This window comes from Lampris incognitus, chromosome 17 (genome assembly GCF_029633865.1).
Source record: "Lampris incognitus isolate fLamInc1 chromosome 17, fLamInc1.hap2, whole genome shotgun sequence".
In the NCBI taxonomy this organism is placed as follows: Eukaryota; Metazoa; Chordata; class Actinopteri; order Lampriformes; family Lampridae; genus Lampris; species Lampris incognitus.
This window is the reverse complement of record NC_079227.1, coordinates 3079242-3099233: the sequence shown is the minus strand read 5'-3', so window position 1 is coordinate 3099233 and position 19992 is coordinate 3079242. Positions and strand designations below refer to the sequence as shown.

The 19992-nt window shown below is 45.4% G+C and overlaps 1 protein-coding gene across 5 annotated transcripts; it reads left to right on the top strand.

Annotated features, from left to right (window-relative positions):
- Window positions 1-553: 553 nt before the first annotated feature.
- Window positions 554-19085, top strand: eif2ak1 (eukaryotic translation initiation factor 2-alpha kinase 1). 5 transcript variants are annotated; one of them, XM_056297207.1, is made up of 16 exons: window positions 763-906; window positions 2145-2208; window positions 3574-3738; window positions 4697-4833; window positions 6636-6679; window positions 6762-6861; window positions 6984-7064; window positions 7176-7269; window positions 7376-7424; window positions 10623-10974; window positions 13966-14074; window positions 14525-14631; window positions 16248-16368; window positions 16514-16593; window positions 16723-16956; window positions 18702-19085. In XM_056297207.1, exons 1-16 carry the CDS (start codon window positions 886-888, stop codon window positions 18795-18797), a joined length of 1854 nt encoding a protein of 617 aa, XP_056153182.1. In that variant the 5' UTR covers window positions 763-885; the 3' UTR covers window positions 18798-19085. The 5 variants fall into 5 exon arrangements, with proteins under 5 accessions (XP_056153181.1, XP_056153180.1, XP_056153179.1 ...); XM_056297206.1 differs by lacking the exon at window positions 2145-2208 and having other exon boundaries at window positions 554-906; window positions 7397-7424; window positions 18702-19084; XM_056297205.1 differs by lacking the exon at window positions 2145-2208 and having other exon boundaries at window positions 554-906; window positions 10626-10974; window positions 18702-19084.
- The last annotated feature ends 907 nt before the right edge of the window (window positions 19086-19992 follow it).

Genomic DNA, 19992 nt, shown 5'->3' with positions numbered 1-19992 from the left:
GGGCAGGGGGAAGGCGGTTAGCTGGCAGGATGAAGAGGAGGGAGATTTAGACGGGTGGAGAACCAAACCGCTACATTGTAGCGGAGTTCTTCTAGCTTCGTTATAAAGTTTTCTTCTCCTTCGCCTTCTTCTTCTTCTTCTTCGCCTTCTCCTCCTCCTCCTCTCGGTTTACTGGCGGATCACAAACAACTTTGAAGTGCATACCGCCACCTACTGTACACTCCGGTGGAGTAGGTGGTGGCATGAACCTTAAAAAAAGAAAAAAGAGTAGTAGAAGAAGAAGCAGCAGCGTCAAATGGGAAAGCGCGTTAGAGATGGTAGGGAGTGTGTTTCAACAAAAATACTGTAAAAAAACGTAAAGGCTAAATTGTCCTGCATTTACATTTGGATACAGGCTCAACATTAACTATTAACTCATGCTTTCATTGGGATATAAAACTTGTTTCTACGTATTGTTGTTATTTCAACGTGAGTATTTATTGATTGATATATTTTTATTTTCCTTTGTATTGTCAGAGAGTTTCTAAACCTGCCGCTGTGTGTCATGGCCGTCGGGAGGGGCATGGCGGGCGCCCTGACAAGTGCTCAACTCTACTTTGCGGGTTCGCGGGATAACGTCTAGACCTCAGAGGGAGCACGGTCAGGTGTGGAAGGCGTCCCATGGTGGATAGGAGGCACATGTTGTGGAGAGCTTACCAGAGTAGGTCCCGAGTCTCCGCGCCATGTTCGCTCCGGGGTTCGGCTCAGGAGAAGGTTCCAGCGGCGGCGGCGGCAGCGGCAGCGGCAGTAACAGTAACGTTAACCACCTGCTGGTTAAGCGCGGCGGCCTTACAACCGTCAGCAAGTACGGGGCGAACGTGTTCACTATGACCACCGAGGAAGACGATGAAGAGGCGCAGTTTGACAGTAAGCAGCTTCTTCTTCTTCTTCTTCTTCTTGTTCTTGTTGTTTTCTTAACTGTGTAGTGATTCTTTTAGGTTTATTGGCGGTTAATACAATTTGGTGTATTACCACCACCAACTGGAATGGAGATTTGATCAGAATGTTGATTAAAAAAAGAACTCATGTCTTCTCAATTACTACTACTATTACTACTACTACCACTACTACTACTTTCAGCTGCTCCCGTTAGGGGGCGCCACAGCGGATCATCCGTTTCCATCTCTTCCTGACCGCTGCATCTTCCTCTGTCACACCAGCCACCTGCATGTCCTCCCTCACCACATCCATAAACCTCCTCTTTGGCCTTCCTCTTCTCCTCTTCACTGGCAGCTCCATATTCAGCATCCTTCTCCCAGTATACCCAGCATCTCTCCTCCACACATGTCCAAACCATCTCCATCTTGTCTCTCTTGCTTTGTCTCCAAACCGTCCAACCTGAGCGGTCCCTCTAATATACTCGTTCCTAATCCTGTCCTCCTTCATCACTCCCAGTGAAAATCTTATCATCTTCATCTCTGCCACCTCCAGCTCCTCCTCCTGTCTTTTCATCAGTGCCACTGTCTCCAAACCATACAACATAGCTGGTCTTACTATCATCTTGTAAACCTTCCCTTTAACTCTTGCTGGTACCCTTCTGTCACACATCACTCCTGACACTCTTCTCCACCCACTCCACCCTGCCTGCACTCTCTTCTTCACCTCTCTTCTACACTCCCCGTTACTCTGGACAGTCTGACACCAATGTAGCGAATTCGGGGGGCAGTCCGGGAACCACCACAGCCAGGACACGAACCTGGGTCCCCCGCACCATGGGAGACTATGTTAACCAGTTGACTAAAGGGTCCGACCCATTAGCCAAGGGCTAACGTGTCTACTTATTCGGGGTAGTGTATATTTCCCCTCGGGGATAAATAAAGTATTCTGATTGACCCCAAGTATTTAAACTCATCCACCTTCATTACCTCCCTTCTGTCACAAATCACTCCTGACACTCTTCTCCACCCACTCCACCCTGCCTGCACTCTCTTCTTCACCTCTCTTCTGCACTCCCCGTTACTTTGGGCAGTTGACCCCAACTATTTAAACTCATATGCCTTCGTCACCTCTACTCCTTGCATCCTCACCATTCCACTGTCCTCCCTCTCATTCATGCATAGGTATTCCGTGTTGCTCCTACTGACTTTCATTCCTCTTCTCTCCAGTGCATACCTCCACCTCTCCAGGCTCTCCTCCACCTGCACCCTACTCTTGCTACAGATCTTTTGAGTGAGTTTGCTGACATACAGGTTTAAAAAAATCATGTAAAGGTTAAAACATGGCAAGCTAGTTTTGGTTCTCTGAGCTTAGAAAGATAGACAGATAGACAGATACTTTATTTTCCTACAAGACGGTATTTTTGCCCTTTTTGTACGGAGCTTCATACAGTAAATACATGTACATATACTATACATACAGCTCAACATACATAAAGAACAGGGAGACAACAATACAGTAACACAAGACTTTACAAGTTCAGTGAGTTTAGAACTTGATTCTAACCTTAACCCCTAACCCTCACCCATAACCCCTTACCCTAACCTGAAAAAAACAAGAGTATATTAAAGTCTGTAGAATAAATTCAAAATCCTCGAGTTTTGCCATTGACCATTAAAGCTTTAATAATAAATTAAACTTATATAGTGCTTTTCTAGCACTCACAGTGGCTTTACAATAAACGGGGTGAAACAAGACAGCGGATAAACACAACACAGACATACAGGGGTAGATGGGAAGGGGGGGCAGACATACAGGGGTAGATGGGAAGGGGGGGCAGACATACAGGGGTGGGTGTGAAGGGGGGCTACGAGAGGGAGAAGCGACAGCCACACACGATGCCAGCAGTACTCTCCCGCTTAAACACACACAAAAGGGCAAGAAAAACACACATCATAAATCACAGATGAAAGCAGGTGTGAGGCGGTGAGTCCAGGTTTAAGCCTTGATGCACTTCCACGTTCCAATAATCAGTTCAGACTGTTTCCTCACCCAGCTTACAGGATCTAGAATAAAAAGTCTATGTGAACTTGGCCCAACTACGTATATGGCCACTCCTTTTCTTTCTGGCACCCTGCATGTGGGTCGAGGGGCCGGTGCATACTGGTGTAGTCAGATAAGCATAACCACCCAGCACACCCCAGCATGTACCAAGAAGATGCTTTTACTCACCGCCTTTAGAGCTTCTTAGGGCAGTCTTGGGCTACCCAGCTCCGGGTTGCTTGAAGTACCACGTACAGAAAGAATGGAGGCAGGGGAAAAACACCTTATTGAGATGATAGCAAGAGTCATCATTGAAGGTAAGACAGCCGTGTTTTATTTTCTGCTAAGAGGAAGTGCAGCGTAGACACAAATGTGTGAATTTCATTTAGCTTCAGCCGAGCGGTTGGAGGATAAAGTCCCTGGCTGTCATTTGATATGTTGGGTGCTCAGGACAGGCGTCATGGTAAGAACTGAGCTACAGCACCATGGTTTTTGTCTGTCAGACTTCCAACAGCGCACCAAACCAGCTGATTCCTCTTTCTCATACCTTATCTTTGACCAACATCCCAAACCCGATATGTCCTCTTTCTAATCCTCTCCTGTTCGTACTGACAGCCTCTGACAGCGATAACTTTGAACTGCGGGCGGCTGGTGAGAGTTATCCCTCCATCCAGGAGTTTGCCTCCGCCATCCCCAACCACCTCCTGCTGGGGTCCCTGCTGGAGCACCTGTGCTTCGTCTACGAGAGTGACCCGACACGCTCCCGCATGCTTTTCAAAGGTACTTTAGACTACGTCAGTGTTGGTGGTGGACGTTTCGTTCCAGAACACCGTCACGGTTCTCCATTTTTCAACTCACGTGTCTTGAAGTTCATGGATCTTGTAGAATTTAACACGGCACAGTTAATGTACAAAGCAAGAAATAATTTACTAGTAAATTATAGAAAAGGTGCCCTTCGACAGAGAGGGGTTATAGTTTGAGAGGAAGGTTTAAAGAAACTCTGTTCGCACAACTATGAAGAGTGTGTTTGGATCTTGGATGTGGAACTCAAAGTACAAACACTATTCAGTTCAGACAGATGTGCAAAACATGATTTTTAAGAGGTGCAGGGATGAGGAAGGGCTGTGATAACTGTTCAAGTTTCATCTTAATGGCACTATTTGGATTGTACACAGAATTGGGATAATTGTTTATATAAATTGTACATAAGATTGAGTTAATTGATGAGTAGTGGGGAAGGGGTAGGAATAAGTAAGTGTATACTTCCTCCTACTCCTTTGTAAACATTCAATATTTAATTTGTTTGTTTATGAGAATTTGTTTGTTGTGTAGATTTATTGTTCATTTCAATCTGATATTATTGTTTTGTTTTTATGTTTTTATGTTGGGCGGCACGGTAGCGCAGTGGTTACCACGGTTGCCTCACAGCAAGACGGTCCTGGGTTCGAGCCCCAGGGTAGTCCAACCTCGGGAGTCGTCCCGGGTCGTCCCCTGTGTGGAGTTTGCATGTTCTCCCCGTGTCTGCGGGGGTTTCCTCTGGGTGCTCCGGTGAACGGGGTGGCGTGTCATTAGGAGGACAAACTTTTTACACATGTGTTGTAGTGGCTGCAGAGCGTCACTGCTGGTGACACATGCACAGTTCTGCCACCGTGTTTAATAAGGCTGTGTATCACTCAGCAGCTTGTCATGTGATTGTTTATGCGTTTTGTGTGCACGTATTCCTTTTCTTTTCCAACAGTCATTGGCCAGCACTTGGCTGCCATGAACCTCCTCTCACCGTTGGCCATCAGCGATGAGTTCAGCACCGTTAGACTGCAGCACAACCGGGCCTTCACCGAGCTGCTGCATGCTGCCAGGTCCTCCGTGCTTCCACAGGTACATGCACACACGGTCAGCATGTTCAGTACTGGTCACAGTGACTGGATTCACTACTGGTCCGATTCCCACCTTAAACTCACTCACCTTTTCACTGATGATGTGTCAGTCTCGATTTACTTTTGATCCCTCTGTATGAGCAACATAACAAAAGGAAACCATCCACAAGATGACGAGATATTACTGTGCAACTACTACTACTACTACTACTTTCGGCTGCTCCCGTTAGGGGTCGCCACAGCGGATCATCCGTAATTTATGATCCGCATATTTGATTTGGCAAAGATTTTATGCCGGATGCCCTTCCTGACGCAACCCTCCCCATTTGTCCGGGCTTGGGACCGGCACTAAGGATGCACTGGCTTGTGCATCCTCAGTGGCTGGGTTACGAGATATTACTGTGCAACAGTTCCTAATATTTGTCTGCAGGTTGGATTCCCTGTCAGATCTGACCAAATGATTTACGTAACACAGATGGGATGTATAGCCACAACTAGAGATACTACATTAGCTCATGGCTGTATATCTGACAAACAGCTGTTTTTCTAAAACACCACTCCATCTCTCAGTCTTCTCTACCGAACTAGTACACCAGACATCATCCTTCAGCAAAACACCACCCATCTCTCAGTCTTCTCTACCGAACTAGTACACCAGACATCATCCTTCAGCAAAACACCACCCATCTCTCAGTCTTCTCTACCGAACTAGTACACCAGACATCATCCTTCAGCAAAACACCACCCATCTCTCAGTCTTCTCGACTGAACTAGTACACCAGACATCCTTCTTCTGTAAAACAGAACCACCTTTGTCCACATTGGGGCACAAAGTCAACTAAAATCCAAAACTCCCTGTTCTAGCTTCTTCATTTTTTTTTAGGATCCCCCCCCCCTTTTTTTTTTCTGGGCCAATTACCCCACTCTTCCGAGCCGCCTCGGTCGCTGCTCCACCCCCTCTGCTGAACTGGGGAGGGCTGCAGACTACCACATGCCTCCTCTGATGCATGTGGAGTCACCAGCCGCTTCTTTTCACCTGACAGTGAGGAATTTCATCAGGGGGACGTAGTGCGCGGGAGGATCAGCTAATCCCCCCCAGTTCCCCCTCCCCACCTTAACAGGCGCCCCGACCAACCAGAGGAGGTGCTAGTGCAGTGACCAGGATACATACCGACATCCGGCTTCTCACCAGCAGACACGACCAGTTGTGTCTGTCAGGACACCTGACCAAGCCGGAGGTAACACGGGGATTCGAACCAGCGATCCCCATGTTAGTAGGCAGTGGAATAAACCGCCATGCCACCCGGATGCCCCTCCTTGTAGCAGGTTTAAGACTGGCTCTTATGTTGATATCTACATCATAATATTATATGATAAATGTACCAGAATCAGATAAATGATAAATGTACCAGAATCAGAATTGGAGGATTAGTGATTTGCACTGTTGCCTCGTTGTGAGAGGTTCCTGGGTCGGATCTCAGTTTGTGTTTTTCCCACGTTGGTGAGGATTTCTCTGATCACTGGGGTGAATTACAGACTTGAAACTGCTCTTGGGTTTGGGACTGGGAGATGAGAGACCATGTTTTGGCTGTTTGAGTGAACTGTCATCCCTGAACTGGAGTAAGGGACTGTGGTGAATAAATGCATGAATGTACCGTAACTGTGCTGTTTGTGTTTATTTCAGCTCAGCAGGCTTGCCAGCTTGTGGGGACACCTGCACAGATGTGTTTTGGTTTGTCAGTCAGTTTTTCTTTGTTGTTTCCTGTGTGGTAAAAACAGATGTTGCTCATTGATATCTTCCAGGGTCCACAACTTCTTAATGCAGATGCACAAAGCCTGACTGTGAGGTGGGAGTACTCATAATTTTCAAATTTTTTATTCTTTAAGGAATAAAACCTGTGTTTGAGATTACTTTTAACATCCCCACAGGCCTAAAGAGGGCCTGTTCCAGGCACAGACGTCACGATATCTCAGCGAGTTTGTGGAAATCTGTAGACTCGGCAAAGGATCCTATGGCAGCGTTTTCAAGGTACTTTGCTCTGTCTACTTCATTCTAGAACAGCCAACACATGGACAGCAGGACTAATGTCTTCACCTAAAACCCACAGTGAATTGTGTTCCTTTTCTTTTCTACGTGTGTTCATGTTGCAGGTTATTAACAAGCTAGATGGCCAGAGCTACGCTGTGAAGAAAATTCTCATTAAGAAAGTTTCAACAGAAGACTGCATGAAGGTGGGCTTTTGGGACCTCACTCCGACAGACCAGCTCAGGGACCATCCTCCAGCATTAAGTCCACAGATCAACAGTACTCATGAGTTTGCGTGTCCTTTGACTTTCCTGCAGGTCCTGCGGGAGGCCAAAGTGCTGTCCGGTTTGCAGCATGTGAATGTGGTTGGTTATCACACCGCATGGATGGAGCACGTCCAGCCTGCAGCCAGTGAGCCAGCCGCCTTTTCCTCCTCTTTCAACATCTCGTATGTTCAGCTGCAGTTTTGTAGTCATATGTGAAGGAAAGTGTGAACTTAGAACGTTTTGTCTTACAGACTCTCACTCTTGCCCACCAGCTCTGGAATCCCCTGCACGCCAAAACAGGTAAGACACTCAGGCAACATGTCAGCATCATTATTATGGATCCTGTGTCAGTCTTGAATGTTACCTGAATTCACAGAATCAAAAAAATTTAAATGAATCCAGTATTGGCAAGAAAATTACATTTTTCTGCCTATAGTCAAGTTTTAGATTCAGCCATTCCTGCAATACCCAGAGGTCATTTGGAAACACTCAATGTCTGCCGAGTGGGAATATCTTCTATAAAGGTGTACTTAAATTTTTAAAATGACCTCAGTCTAAATGAAGGAGTGTCGTAGAATGTGTTTTTTTTTTGGGGTTTTTCTTCCCAATTGTATCCGGCCAATTACCCCACTCTTCCGAGCCATCCCAGTCGCTGCTCCACCCCCTCTGCTGATCCAGGGAGGGCTGCAGACTACCACATGACTCCTCCGATACATGTGGAGTCACCAGCCGCTTCTTTTCACCTGACAGTGAGGAGTTTCACTGGGGGATGTAGCGCGTGGGAGGATCACGTTATCCCCCCCCCCCCCGAACAGGTGCCCCAACCGACCAGAGGAGGCGCTAGTGCTGCAACCAGGACACATACCCACATCCGGCTCCCCACCCACAGACATGGCCAATTCCCACCCACAGACACAATTGGCCGTGTCTGTGGGGATGCCTGACCAAGCCGGAGGTAACACGGGGATTCGAACCGGCGATCCCCGTGTTGGTAGGCAACGGAATAGACCGCTACGCTACCCGGACACCTTTGTGTGATTTGTGCTTGTGTGATTTCTTTATTCTCAACATTGTCTGTAAACACCTGGAGAAACTGCTGTTTTGCAAGATATGATAAAGCTGAATTTGAACTTGAATATTTGAATGCAGACAGAATGACTGCTCGATTTTAGTTCTTTTGGACTTAAGTGTTGCCTTTGACACGGTTGATCACAACATCTTTTTACATCGCTTAGAGACTTGGGTTAGCATCAAGGGCTCGACTCTTAACTTATTATGCTCATACCTCACCAACAGAACTTTTCCTGTTGTTCTGGGTAACTCTACCTCCTCAGTGGCCCAGTTGAGTTGTGGTGTCCCTCAAGGCACAGTTCTTGGCCCCCTTCTCTTCTCTATGTACATGCTGCCCCTTGGCCAGGTCATTCAAAATCATGATGTGCTCTACCATTTTTATGCTGATGACACTCAGTTATACATGCCACTAAAACCTACATATCCTAGCGCCCTATTAAATCTCACAACTTGCCTCACTGACATTAGATTCTGGATGTCCAATAATTTTCTTAAATTTCATGATGATAAGTCAGAGGTCATTCTGTTCGGTCCCGAAAATTCCATCAGTCCGTTTGCTACTAATCTTGTTGGTCTGTCAGGTAGTCTTAAACAGCCTACTAGGAATCTTGGGGTAATATTTGATGCTAACCTCAGTTTTGACAATCAAATTAAACATTTTGTTCAGTCATGCTTTTTCCAACTCAAGCTGATCTCCAAAATTAGGTAATTTTTATCAATTGCCGATTTGCAAAAAGCTGTACACGCTTTTATCTTTTCTCGGCTGGACTACTGTAATGCACTGGTATCAGCAAGGGCTCCCTCCACCGTCTGCAGTTGGTACAAAATGCTGCTGCTCGGCTCCTTACAGGGACAAGGAGGCATGATTTTATAATTTTACTGCTCACTTTTAAGGCTTTAAATGGTATTGCTCCTTCATACATTTGTGATTTATTGACTTGGTATGTCCCCCCCTCGACCATTAAGGTCTGCAGATGGAGCCCTGCTAGTTATTCCCAGGTCTCGGTTGGTTACAAAAGGTAATGGGGCTTTTGCTGTTAGAGACCCCACACTATGGAACTCTCTTCCTGCTGAGCTAAGACGAACTAAGTCACTAGCTTCTTTTAATCTTGTCTTAAAACTTTTCTTTTTATGAAAGCTTTTACAAATGTTTGATATTTGTTTTTATTTTTATTTTCACTCTTATTTGATCTTACTCTTACTCCTGCCTTGTCTGGGTTTATCTGGGTTTTTTTTTTTGTGAAGCACTTTTTAATATTGTTTTAGAAAGGTGCTATATAAATAAAATTATTATTATTATCCACACAGAAAGAACTTGGGATGGCCTGGGGTTCGAACCCAGGACCTTGTTGTTGTGAGGCAACAGTACCAACCCCTTGGCCAACATGTTGCCTAAGCCTACATTACAACTGGTGGTCAATCCATAATAATTTGGGCTGAAAGTGTAGAAGGGCAGGTGTGTTCCATTTATCTCCTCCACTCCTCCCCCGCCCACCTTCCCCCTGCTCTCCAAGTGGCCTCCGTGTGCTATCAGCAATGTCAATGACAAGAGTGTCTACACACAGGCGTCCGGGTAGTGTAGTGGTCTGTTCCGTTGCCTACCAACACGGGGATCGCTGGTTCGAATCCCCGTGTTATCTCCGGCTTGGTCAGGCGTCCCTACAGACACAATTGGCCGTGTCTTGGTTGCTCCACTAGTGCCTCCTCTGGTCGGTCGGGGTGCCTGTTTGGGGGGGATGGGGAACTGGGGGGAATAGCATGATCCTCCCACACGCTACGCCCCCCTGGTGAAACTCCTCACTGTCAGGTGAAAAGAAGTGGCTGGTGGCTCCTCATGTATGGGAGGAGGCATGTGGTAGTCTGCAGCCCTCCCCGGATCGGCAGAGGGGTGGAGCAGCAACCGGGATGGCTTGGAAGAGTGGGGTAATTGGCCGGATACAATTGGGGAGAAAAAAACCCGGGTGTCTACACATTTGCAGAAGACATGGGTGCATTGGTTTTTATCAGTCTGCCAGGAAACAAACTTTACTTACAACAAAAGCAGAGCAGCAACCAAAATGAAGAACATATTCCAACAGTACACAAATGAGGGTTAGTGACCAAGAGTTAATTGCTGGTTTGAGAAAGTTACCGAAGTTTACCTCACCGCCTCACTTTGAGACCACTAATCCATCGTACATGAAGACTAGTTTCACATGGGTCTGTTTGTCTGGTTGCAGCATTTCAGAATTGATCGCTCCTAAATGTGGCACCAAATGAACGGTCTTCAGTTTGGTCATGTCAGTCAAATGACCTCTTCTGGTCAAAGTTGGCGGCTATTGAACTGGTTAAAGACAAATGTGGACCAGATTTTATGACCATGGTTAGACGTCTGGCTGAAAGTGAGAGTAAAACAGCACTAACTCTGTGGTTCTCCTGTTTTCTTAGTAGTGATGACAGTGCTGACTGCTGTAGCTCCGGCTCATCAGTCGTCTTTCAAAGCACTGGTCCTGTGAAGCCAGATGTGCCTCCCGTTAAAGCTTTAGTCCCAAGCCTGGACAGAAGTCAAGTGGTTTGTCCCAAAACGATGCGATCCGTCCCGGAGCACTACGTCCCCTGTGTGTTTTTGGGTCAGCGAGGGTCGGTGAAGATGCCACCCTGCCCCGCCATCAACTGGGACATGTTGGCGATTCTAGAGAAGGACTCTGGCGTGAGGAAGCTGGAACTGAACAATAACTCCAGTGTCGACATGGGGGCCCAGCAGCGGACGGACAAATGCACCACGAAGCCCTCGAAAGAGGTATGCTGTCTGCAGAGGACAGGAAACACCTGTGAAGTTACAAAATAATTGAAAAGTAGGCAGAAAGAGCCCTGTCTGATGTAAAAAAAACGACTATTTATTCAAGCTAACAGTTGTGAAGATAAATTTAACTGCTGGCAATGAAGACTGTTGGCTTGAAACTAGTACCAGTGAGTATGGAAAATATTATTATCATGATAATCACAGGGTGTTTTACATAATATTGATATATAACACAATATCTACTTACATATGTAAAAACACCATGTTTAAAGAGTAACTATGTTCATGAGTAACCTGACATCTACAGGTTAAAAACCATGTAAAGGTTAAAAACATGGCAGGCTGGGTGTCTGGGTAGCATAGCGGTCTATTCCGTTGCCTACCAACACGGGGATCGCTGGTTCGAATCCCCATGTTACCCCCAGCTTGGTCGGGTGTCCCTACAGACACAATTGGCCGTGTCTGCGGTTGGGAAGCCGGATGGGAGTATGTGTCCTGGTCGCTGCACTAGTACCTCCTCTGGTCGGTCGGGGCGCCTGTTCAGGGGAGAGGGGAACTGGGGGGAATAGGGTGATCCTCCCACATGCTATGTCCCCCTGGTGAAACTCCTCATTGTCAGGTGAAAAGAAGCGGCTGGCGACTCCACATGTATGGGAGGAGACATGTGGTAGTCTGCAGCCCTCCCTGGATCGGTGGAGGGCTCAGGCTCGGGACGGCCCGGAAGAGTGGGGTAATTCGCCAGGTACAATTGGGGGGGGGGTACAAAAGGGGGGAATTTTTTTTTTAAAAAACCATGGCAGGCTGTTCTTGGTACTCTGTGATGTAAGCATAGCAGGATAAACACAGCTGCAGCTGATAACATTAATAATGACTGTTTGGATGTAGGTGTGTCAAAGAACCAAGTTTGACAACACTGTTGATAACTGTTAGTGTGTCGTCTCTGTCTGTCTGCCAGTGGTGATAATCAAACGGACATTAATGTGATTAGCTGCAGCTGTGTTCGTCTTGCTATGCAAACATAGCTGGAGATGTCAGCAAACTCACTAAAGCCCCTTTTACACTGGCCAAAAAACCCGCTAACATCCGCCTTTGGTGGTCGGTGTAAAAGGGTACAATCGGCTTTCACTCCCGGGTCAAATGACTGTGCAGTAGTCACGGGTATTTATCGGCTCCACCTCCAATCAGCATTGATGTAAACGCGACACCCGGGTGGACACACTAATTTGCGCGATGATGTAGCGCCATTGTCTGTGTGTCGTAAAATCGCGCCGGCAGCTGAGGAAAAACATCTATTGTTTGTGGGTACAGCGTCTTCGTTCAAGCAGCGCTCGAACATCGTTCAGTCTGCGTTGAGTTTGTTGGTGTGAAAGAGAGACCGAAGTACAAGGTATAAAAAAGTAACGTTAACCACCGTTTCTCTGGCGTCCATGCTGCTTTCTACTGTTTATTTTTTAAATGCCCCCCCCCTTTTTTTTTTTCTCCCCAAGTGTACATTGCCAGTTACCCTACTCTTCACATCCGGCTTCTACTCAATACAAAGTGTAAATCTTGTTCTCTCACATGCTTCGTTAGTTTTCTTGTCCTTTTCTGTCGTCCCATAAAGAATAATAAAAGTACTTAAACATTTTACACAACATCTGTTATTTCAGTCTTAATGTTACTACCCTGGGTAGATGAAGCTCGTTAGCCTGTCGGGCAGTTCATCTAGGAGAAGGAAACTCTGATTTAAACCTCCGCTGCCTTGCGGGTGTACTCGTGGGTGTACTTCGGCTTCGGGAAGAAACCCTGAGGAAAAACCTGCATCCGTCTCCATTGCCAGTTGTCTCGCTAGTCTTGACACTGGTAGTAGGTGGTCTTCGACAAGAGAGTGGGGTTGATGATGTGCAACTCTTCCTCACTTTAATCATCGCGCAAGTCATCAGTCATCCATCACAGGATGACTAGATGGTCCTCGTCGCTGCGACGGACAAATAACAATGTTACTACATTTATCATGTTTACTACAAACGTGGTCGTGTATGAGTTGGAACACTGAGATAAGTCCAGAGGAAAAGAGAGACCCACTAATTTGAATTAACAGTTTAACCAAGTCCTGGTAAAGTAAGACATCCTTAAAACCCACCAGCTCCAGAGATACGACCCCTGAACTCTGAACTGCCTAAGCAGGGCAAGTGAGATAAGACTTTCTGGATCTGGATCAAGAATCCAAGTTATTGTTGTTTTTGTTGTTAGTGTTATATTCTTTTTTTTTTAATTTTATTTCTAGTTTTTCCCCTTATCCCACCCGATTAACCCAATGGCATATGGCTGGAACTCTTGTGGAATAACTCCCCTGGCTCACGTTTCCACAGGAAGGAGATAGTCGTTACACCAGCTTCCTTCAAACTCGTGTCGGCTGCTCTCGCTATTTTACATGCTGAAGCCTCCTCGCATGGATTGCATCACCTTCAGGCCACGAAGGAGACGTAGGGAGAATGCTTTCAGTTGCTTGGCTGCAGGCACCCGGGTGGGCCAGAGGGGTCGCTGGAGAACGACGAGTCCCCGAACACTACACCGATCTACACCCACTATCCCTCGGGTAAGGGTGGCCTAATGAAGGCCTTACCCCGTGGACGCTCTGGCTGGGACCGGTTACGGCGAGTCTGGGATACGAACCTCCCAGCCACGTGACGAGTGGGGTGCAAGAACGGCGGGTTATTCCGCTCGGCCATCAGAGCGGCTGCGTTAGTGTTATATTCTGAAGTGCTGAGTTACAGTGCTTTTCTGTAAATAGTAACCTATATTGTCTTTACAGTAAAATAGTCCACATAAAGGCAGTTCATTGTTAAGTCAAGAAACCAAAAAAAGGGAAAAATACATGAATAAAAGTACACAATGCTCGAAATGCTGAAAAACCTACTACTACTACTCATCCAGTGCCACAGCTGGAGTAGCTGGAGTGAAGTGCAGTGTTGTTATGTGTCAGTCACAGTGTGTGTTTGTGTTCAGGTTCATTTCCAGCTGATGCTTTACATCCAGATGCAGCTCTGCGAGCGCTCGCTGAAAGACTGGCTCACTGAGAGGAACGCCAGACCCAGAGAGGAACCCGGCTCCAGATGTGAGTCCTCTGTTGTGCTTCAGTAACACATGACAGAGATACTAGATGGCACAAAAATACGACATGTGGTGTCTAGCTTGACACATGGCAGCGTATGCTCCAGTGCAGTGTAGGACAGTCCAAAACAACCCTCCGAGGATTTGCCCTCCCACAGCAATGTAGTGTAAAACGATTAATGAAGAAGTGAATCTATCATTTAAAGTATGTTTAAACTAGTTAAAATGTCCTTAAACAAAACAAACTCATGTGTGGATGTCCTCCCTGACGTATGTTTTGGCCACTTCTGCCCTATTTTATGAAAGTTTGTGACAAGTTCAAACATGTTTCACCTGATTCAAAGAAATACTAAAAAACACGGTTGGTTCCTGCGTTTTCTGGTTTTATGAACTTTAATTCACTCTTAGGTGTAGGATGAATATGCAGTCATCTTCTGTATATTTTCATGTCCAGGTCCTTATGGCATCGTGGAGGCAGAGGTCACTCTGAACCTGCTGAGGAACATACTGGAAGGTGTGGAGTACATCCACTCCAAGGGAATCATGCACAGAGACTTGAAGGTGATGTGTTTCGTATGGAGGCTGGGTTTCATTAGATGAGTTGAAGTATTTCTTAACTGATTTTGTCAGAGGAAGATCTGATTACATCTGTCACCATCTTAGAGCCCTGACACACCAGGCCGACGGTCGGCCAATGTCGGGCTGTCGGTGAGCATCTGTGACCCTAGTTTTTGCGGTTTGTCCTGCACCGTCAGCACTAGTCGGACCCCTGTCGGCAGCTTTTCGGCCAATTCAGCATGTTGAATCGGCGGAGCCCGTCGGTGAGAGAGATCACTCTGATTGGCTGTTCAGCTTAGCAAATCAGTGCAGAACGTACATGCCAGTTGGCCATCGGCTGTAGTCTTGGCGGTGTGTTCAAGTGCTACTTTTTGGCCCAGACAGCAGGCAACATGAGGCGATGCAACAGTCAGCCTTCGTCGCCACTAGTCTGTTTGGTATGTCTGGACCCTTTCAATGCTGTGATTGCAACTATTCCTCAATCCTCTGTGAGTAATACACATGGTCATTGTAACTCTAGTTAGTGGCCACACCCATATCTGCATATGAAACTGGTCGTTGGTTTGGGTGGTTATGCCACTGTATTGTTTATAAGGGTGGGGACACCTGTAGTCACTGTATTGTTTATAAGGGTGGGGACACCTGCAGTCACTGTATTGTTTATAAGGGTGGGGGTACCTGCAGTCACTGTATTGTTTATAAGGGTGGGGACACCTGCAGTCACTGTATTGTTTATAAGGGTGGGGACACCTGCAGTCACTGTATTGTTTATAAGGGTGGGGACACCTGCAGTCACTGTATTGTTTATAAGGGTGGGGACACCTGCAGTCACTGTATTGTTTATAAGGGTGGGGACACCTGCAGTCACTGTATTGATTATAAGGGTGGGGACACCTGCAGTCACTGTATTGTTTATAAGGGTGGGGACACCTGCAGTCACTGTATTGATTATAAGGGTGGGGACACCTGCAGTGAGGTGAGACTGAAGAGGTCACTTAAATGATGATGAGATGTATCTGTCAGTACACGGTGTGTCCAGATGAACTGATTCTACCTTCTGTGATTTCCTTACCTGGATTACTGAGCATGCATCAAGACATTAGGAGGGATTCCTCTTCCACATAAACATGAAATACAATAGACAGATTTACAAAAAACTCTGAGTGGGACACTAGATAATTACACACATAGTGAAATAGTGCAGAATACATACAGTTAATGTAACAAAACAAAGGAAACCTTAATATGTAAATTATAGGGAAACAGTAATCATATGTAGAAAGAATCTTTACTAACCTCTCTGTGAAAAGCAGAATCTGTAGAGCAGTATCTCCAAATTTAAACTAGATCATTGATGGAATTTAATTTAGTTTGCCATTTAATCTGTAGTGCACACAGCCTGTAGCGAGGCAGTGTTACTGCCCTCTGTGTTCTCCATCAGGGGAACGGTATCAGGAAAAAGGAAATATACATTAAATATTAATCACGAGAACACCTGTAAAAGTTTGAGAGAGACAGTTCCCATTTAAATCTAGATATGCTTAGCTGTAGACAGAATATGACTTCAAAATGGATCTACTGCAGACACACACTTATTGTTGTTGTACTTGATTTCACAGCCAAGGAACATTTTCCTCCATGGGCGCGACTGCCATGTTAGGATCGGAGACTTTGGCCTGGCCTGCGGGGATATAATAGTGGATGACCATGAACCATTACTCTCTACATCCTTCAATGCTGGTATATTAGTCGTTTTTTGCCTTTTGCATAACACGGTAGGTGTGTGTGTATTAAGACAGGTTCCAGGAATCATGCTGTACTTCCTTTCATTTCCAGTAGATGGTGATATGTCCGTTTGTCTCACATATTCTGATGCCTCTCACAGGCTCCACACACACGACAGGCGTGGGTACGTTTGTGTATGCCGCACCAGAGCAACTGGAGGGCTCTCATTACGACTCAAAGGTAAAACCATCTCCAGAAGTCTGTGTGACCTGACCTGAACTCGTAGGCCGACAGGAACACACACGTCATCTGCTGATGTGAGTGGAGATAGGCGTCTAATCTCTGTGTACATGTGTGATGCTTTTCCAGTCAGACATGTACAGCATAGGAGTGCTGGCCCTTGAGTTATTCCAGCCCTTCGGGACGGAGATGGAGCGTGTGCGGACTCTCGGGGATCTGCGGGATGGCAAAATCCCAGGGTCCTTTTGCTGTAGATGGACAGTCCTAGCTGAACACATCATGAAGCTCACCAGTAAAGACCCCAGTATGCGACCAAGCGCAACCCAACTACTAGAGAGCCAGCTTTTCAACAGTAAAGACATGGTAGGAAGGAAGGGATGGATGAATGACCAATATGGTTTGACTTTCACAGGACATTTTTAAATGGGCCCTCTTGCTGGGAGGCAGCTGTTCCTTCAATACCAGTCTATCTGTATGGCATTTACATGTTCTCCTTATGGAGTTCACATGTTCTCTCCATGGAGTTTACATGTTCTCCCTATGAAGTTTACACGTTCTCCCGACAGAGTTCACATGTTCTCGCTATGGAGTTTACATGTTCTATAGAGTTTGCATGTTCTCCCAATGGCATTTGCATGTTCTCCCCATGGAGTTTACATGTTCTCCCTATGGAGTTTACATGGTCTCCCCATGGAGTTTACATGTTCTCCATATGGAGTTTACATGTTCTCACCATGGCGTTCACATGTTCTCCCTATGGAGTTTACACGTTCTCCCGACAGAGTTCACATGTTCTCCCCATGGCGTTCACATGTTCTCCCTATGGAGTTCACATGTTCTCCCCATGGAGTTTACATGTTCTCCCTATGGAGTTTACATGTTCTCCCCATGGCGTTCACATGTTCTCCCTATGGAGTTCACATGTTCTCCCCATGGAGTTTACATGCTCTCCCTATGGAGTTTACATGTTCTCCCCATGGCGTTCACATGTTCTCCCTATGGAGTTTACACGTTCTCCCCATGGAGTTTACATTTTCTACCCATGGAGTTTACATGTTCTCCCTATGGAGTTCACATGTTCTCCCCATGGAGTTTACATTTTCTACCCATGGAGTTTACATGCTCTCCCTATGGAGTTTACATGTTCTCCCCATGGCGTTCACATGTTCTCCCTATGGAGTTTACACGTTCTCCCCATGGAGTTTACATTTTCTACCCATGGAGTTTACATGTTCTCCCTATGGAGTTCACATGTTCTCCCCATGGCGTTCACATGTTCTCCCTATGAAGTTTACACGTTCTCCTGACAGAGTTCACATGTTCTCGCTATGGAGTTTACATGTTCTCCCCATGGAGTTTACATGTTCTCTCGATAGAGTTCACGTGTTCTCCCCATGGAGTTTACATGTTCTCTTGATAGAGTTCACGTGTTCTCGCTATGGAGTTTACATGTTCTGCCTATGTTTGCATGGCTTTCCTCCCACAGTCCAAAGACATGCATGTTAGGTGAAAAGGAGACTATATGGTCCATAGGTGTGTGTGTGTGTGTGTGTGTGTGTGTGTGTCAGTGCTGTGATGGACTGGTGATCTGTCCAGGATGTCTCCATGCCTTCTAGCCAGTGCATGCAGGACTACACTTCTTCAACACTGAACACTTGAGTTGGATTAAATGGGTATAGATAAAAGATGGATAGACGGATGGATTTTTGCATGTGCGATAAGTTTATGATAACTTGAGTGCAAATAGTTTGGGAGTTATATGAGTCTTATACTCTGTTGTATTGGTTAAATTTTGAGAAATATGTAAAGTAAGCATTTCAAAACATTTTTAATTTAATTTTTCTGTGGACAACAGTGGTGTACCTTTATTTTATGCATTCATTTATGGGAGTTATCCTGAGTCTCTATGGTTGTCTTTGCTTATCTCTATGCTGCTGCTGTGATGACATTAAAACTTTCATCCAGTCTTATCTGTAGATCAAACTTTTTAGCGTGCTGCTATTTATAGCGACCCTGATAATACTGATCTGATAACAGTAACACAAATAAGACTAGTGTAATTATAATACTACTAAACTGAATGATCTTTGCTCCTGTTGTTGTTCTAGGTGATCCATGGCTTGCAGAGGAGGGTTGAAGAGCAGGAGGAGGAGATCCTTCAGCTGCGGAGGCAGATCAGTCAGCTTCAGAGCTCAGAAAAGTAACCTGACTGTGAAAACAGACTGAATGACTTGATGCAAGAGTTTTAATTTGCATGTTTATGTCCTGTTTATATAGATGTGAATGTGTAACTATATAAGTGCATTAAACTTTGAAATAAACTAATTTATACTGGTTTTTGTTGGAGTTTGAGACATGCACTGGGCAATAATTCATTATCATCATTTATCTTTCAATGTATTTTATTGGGATAAAATTCAGATATTGTCATGTTGTGATACAGTTTTGTGGTCAAAATGATTGATAATGAGAATTTATGACCCAAAATGTCCCACAAGATGGGGTGTAAAATATTTTAGGGAGTATTTTCTGAAAACTAGTTCTGGTTTGATATTATCCTTTACATTACCAAACAGGTCAGTGTGATAAGCCTCAGGTGGCGTCTTCAGCACGGTGTTTTACATATGGAGTCAGATATTGTTATATAAATTAATATGTAAAGTTCCACATGACAACTATGATAATATTTTCCATATCTCCCAGTATTATTGTAAATAAAAGCATTGGGTTTGGTAGAATGTGAAAGGTGACTCATAACAGAATTGAGAGTTCAGGAAGTTAGATATTAGTATTATAATATCCATCCATCCATTGTTTCCGTTGTATTTATCCTGCTCTCAGGGTCGCGGGGATGCTGGAGCCTATATGCCCCAAAGACATGAGAATCTGAGCGGCAGCGGCTGTTTTATTTTTAGTAGAACACACTATTGTATCGCAGAACATAGTTGATTTTACTTTGTTACAGTAGAAGGTGCAGATGGCTGAGGTCCGGGTTAACAACAGCCACCATTGGTGGTGTGCCCTCACAGGGTGCTGATGAAAACTGTACGATCTGCTGTGGTGACCCCTGAGAAACCGGGGCCAAGCTGAAAGAAGAAGACTTTGTTATAGTAGAACACTTGAATTTTAGCAGAATAGACTTTAGTAAAACAGACTCTTTTACAGTAGAACAGACTATCTTTAGTGGAATACTTACTTATTTTTAATGAAAAGGACTTTTACAGTAGAACGGACTATTTTTAGTGAACGGCTTTCTTTAGTAGAACAGACTGTTATTTAGTTGAACAGACTATTCTTTTAGTAAAACAATTTATTCATTTCGTTCCACAAAAAAAAAAGGCAGCACGGCGGCCCAGTGGTCAGCACTGCTGCCTCACAGCAAGAAGGTGCCGGGTTCGA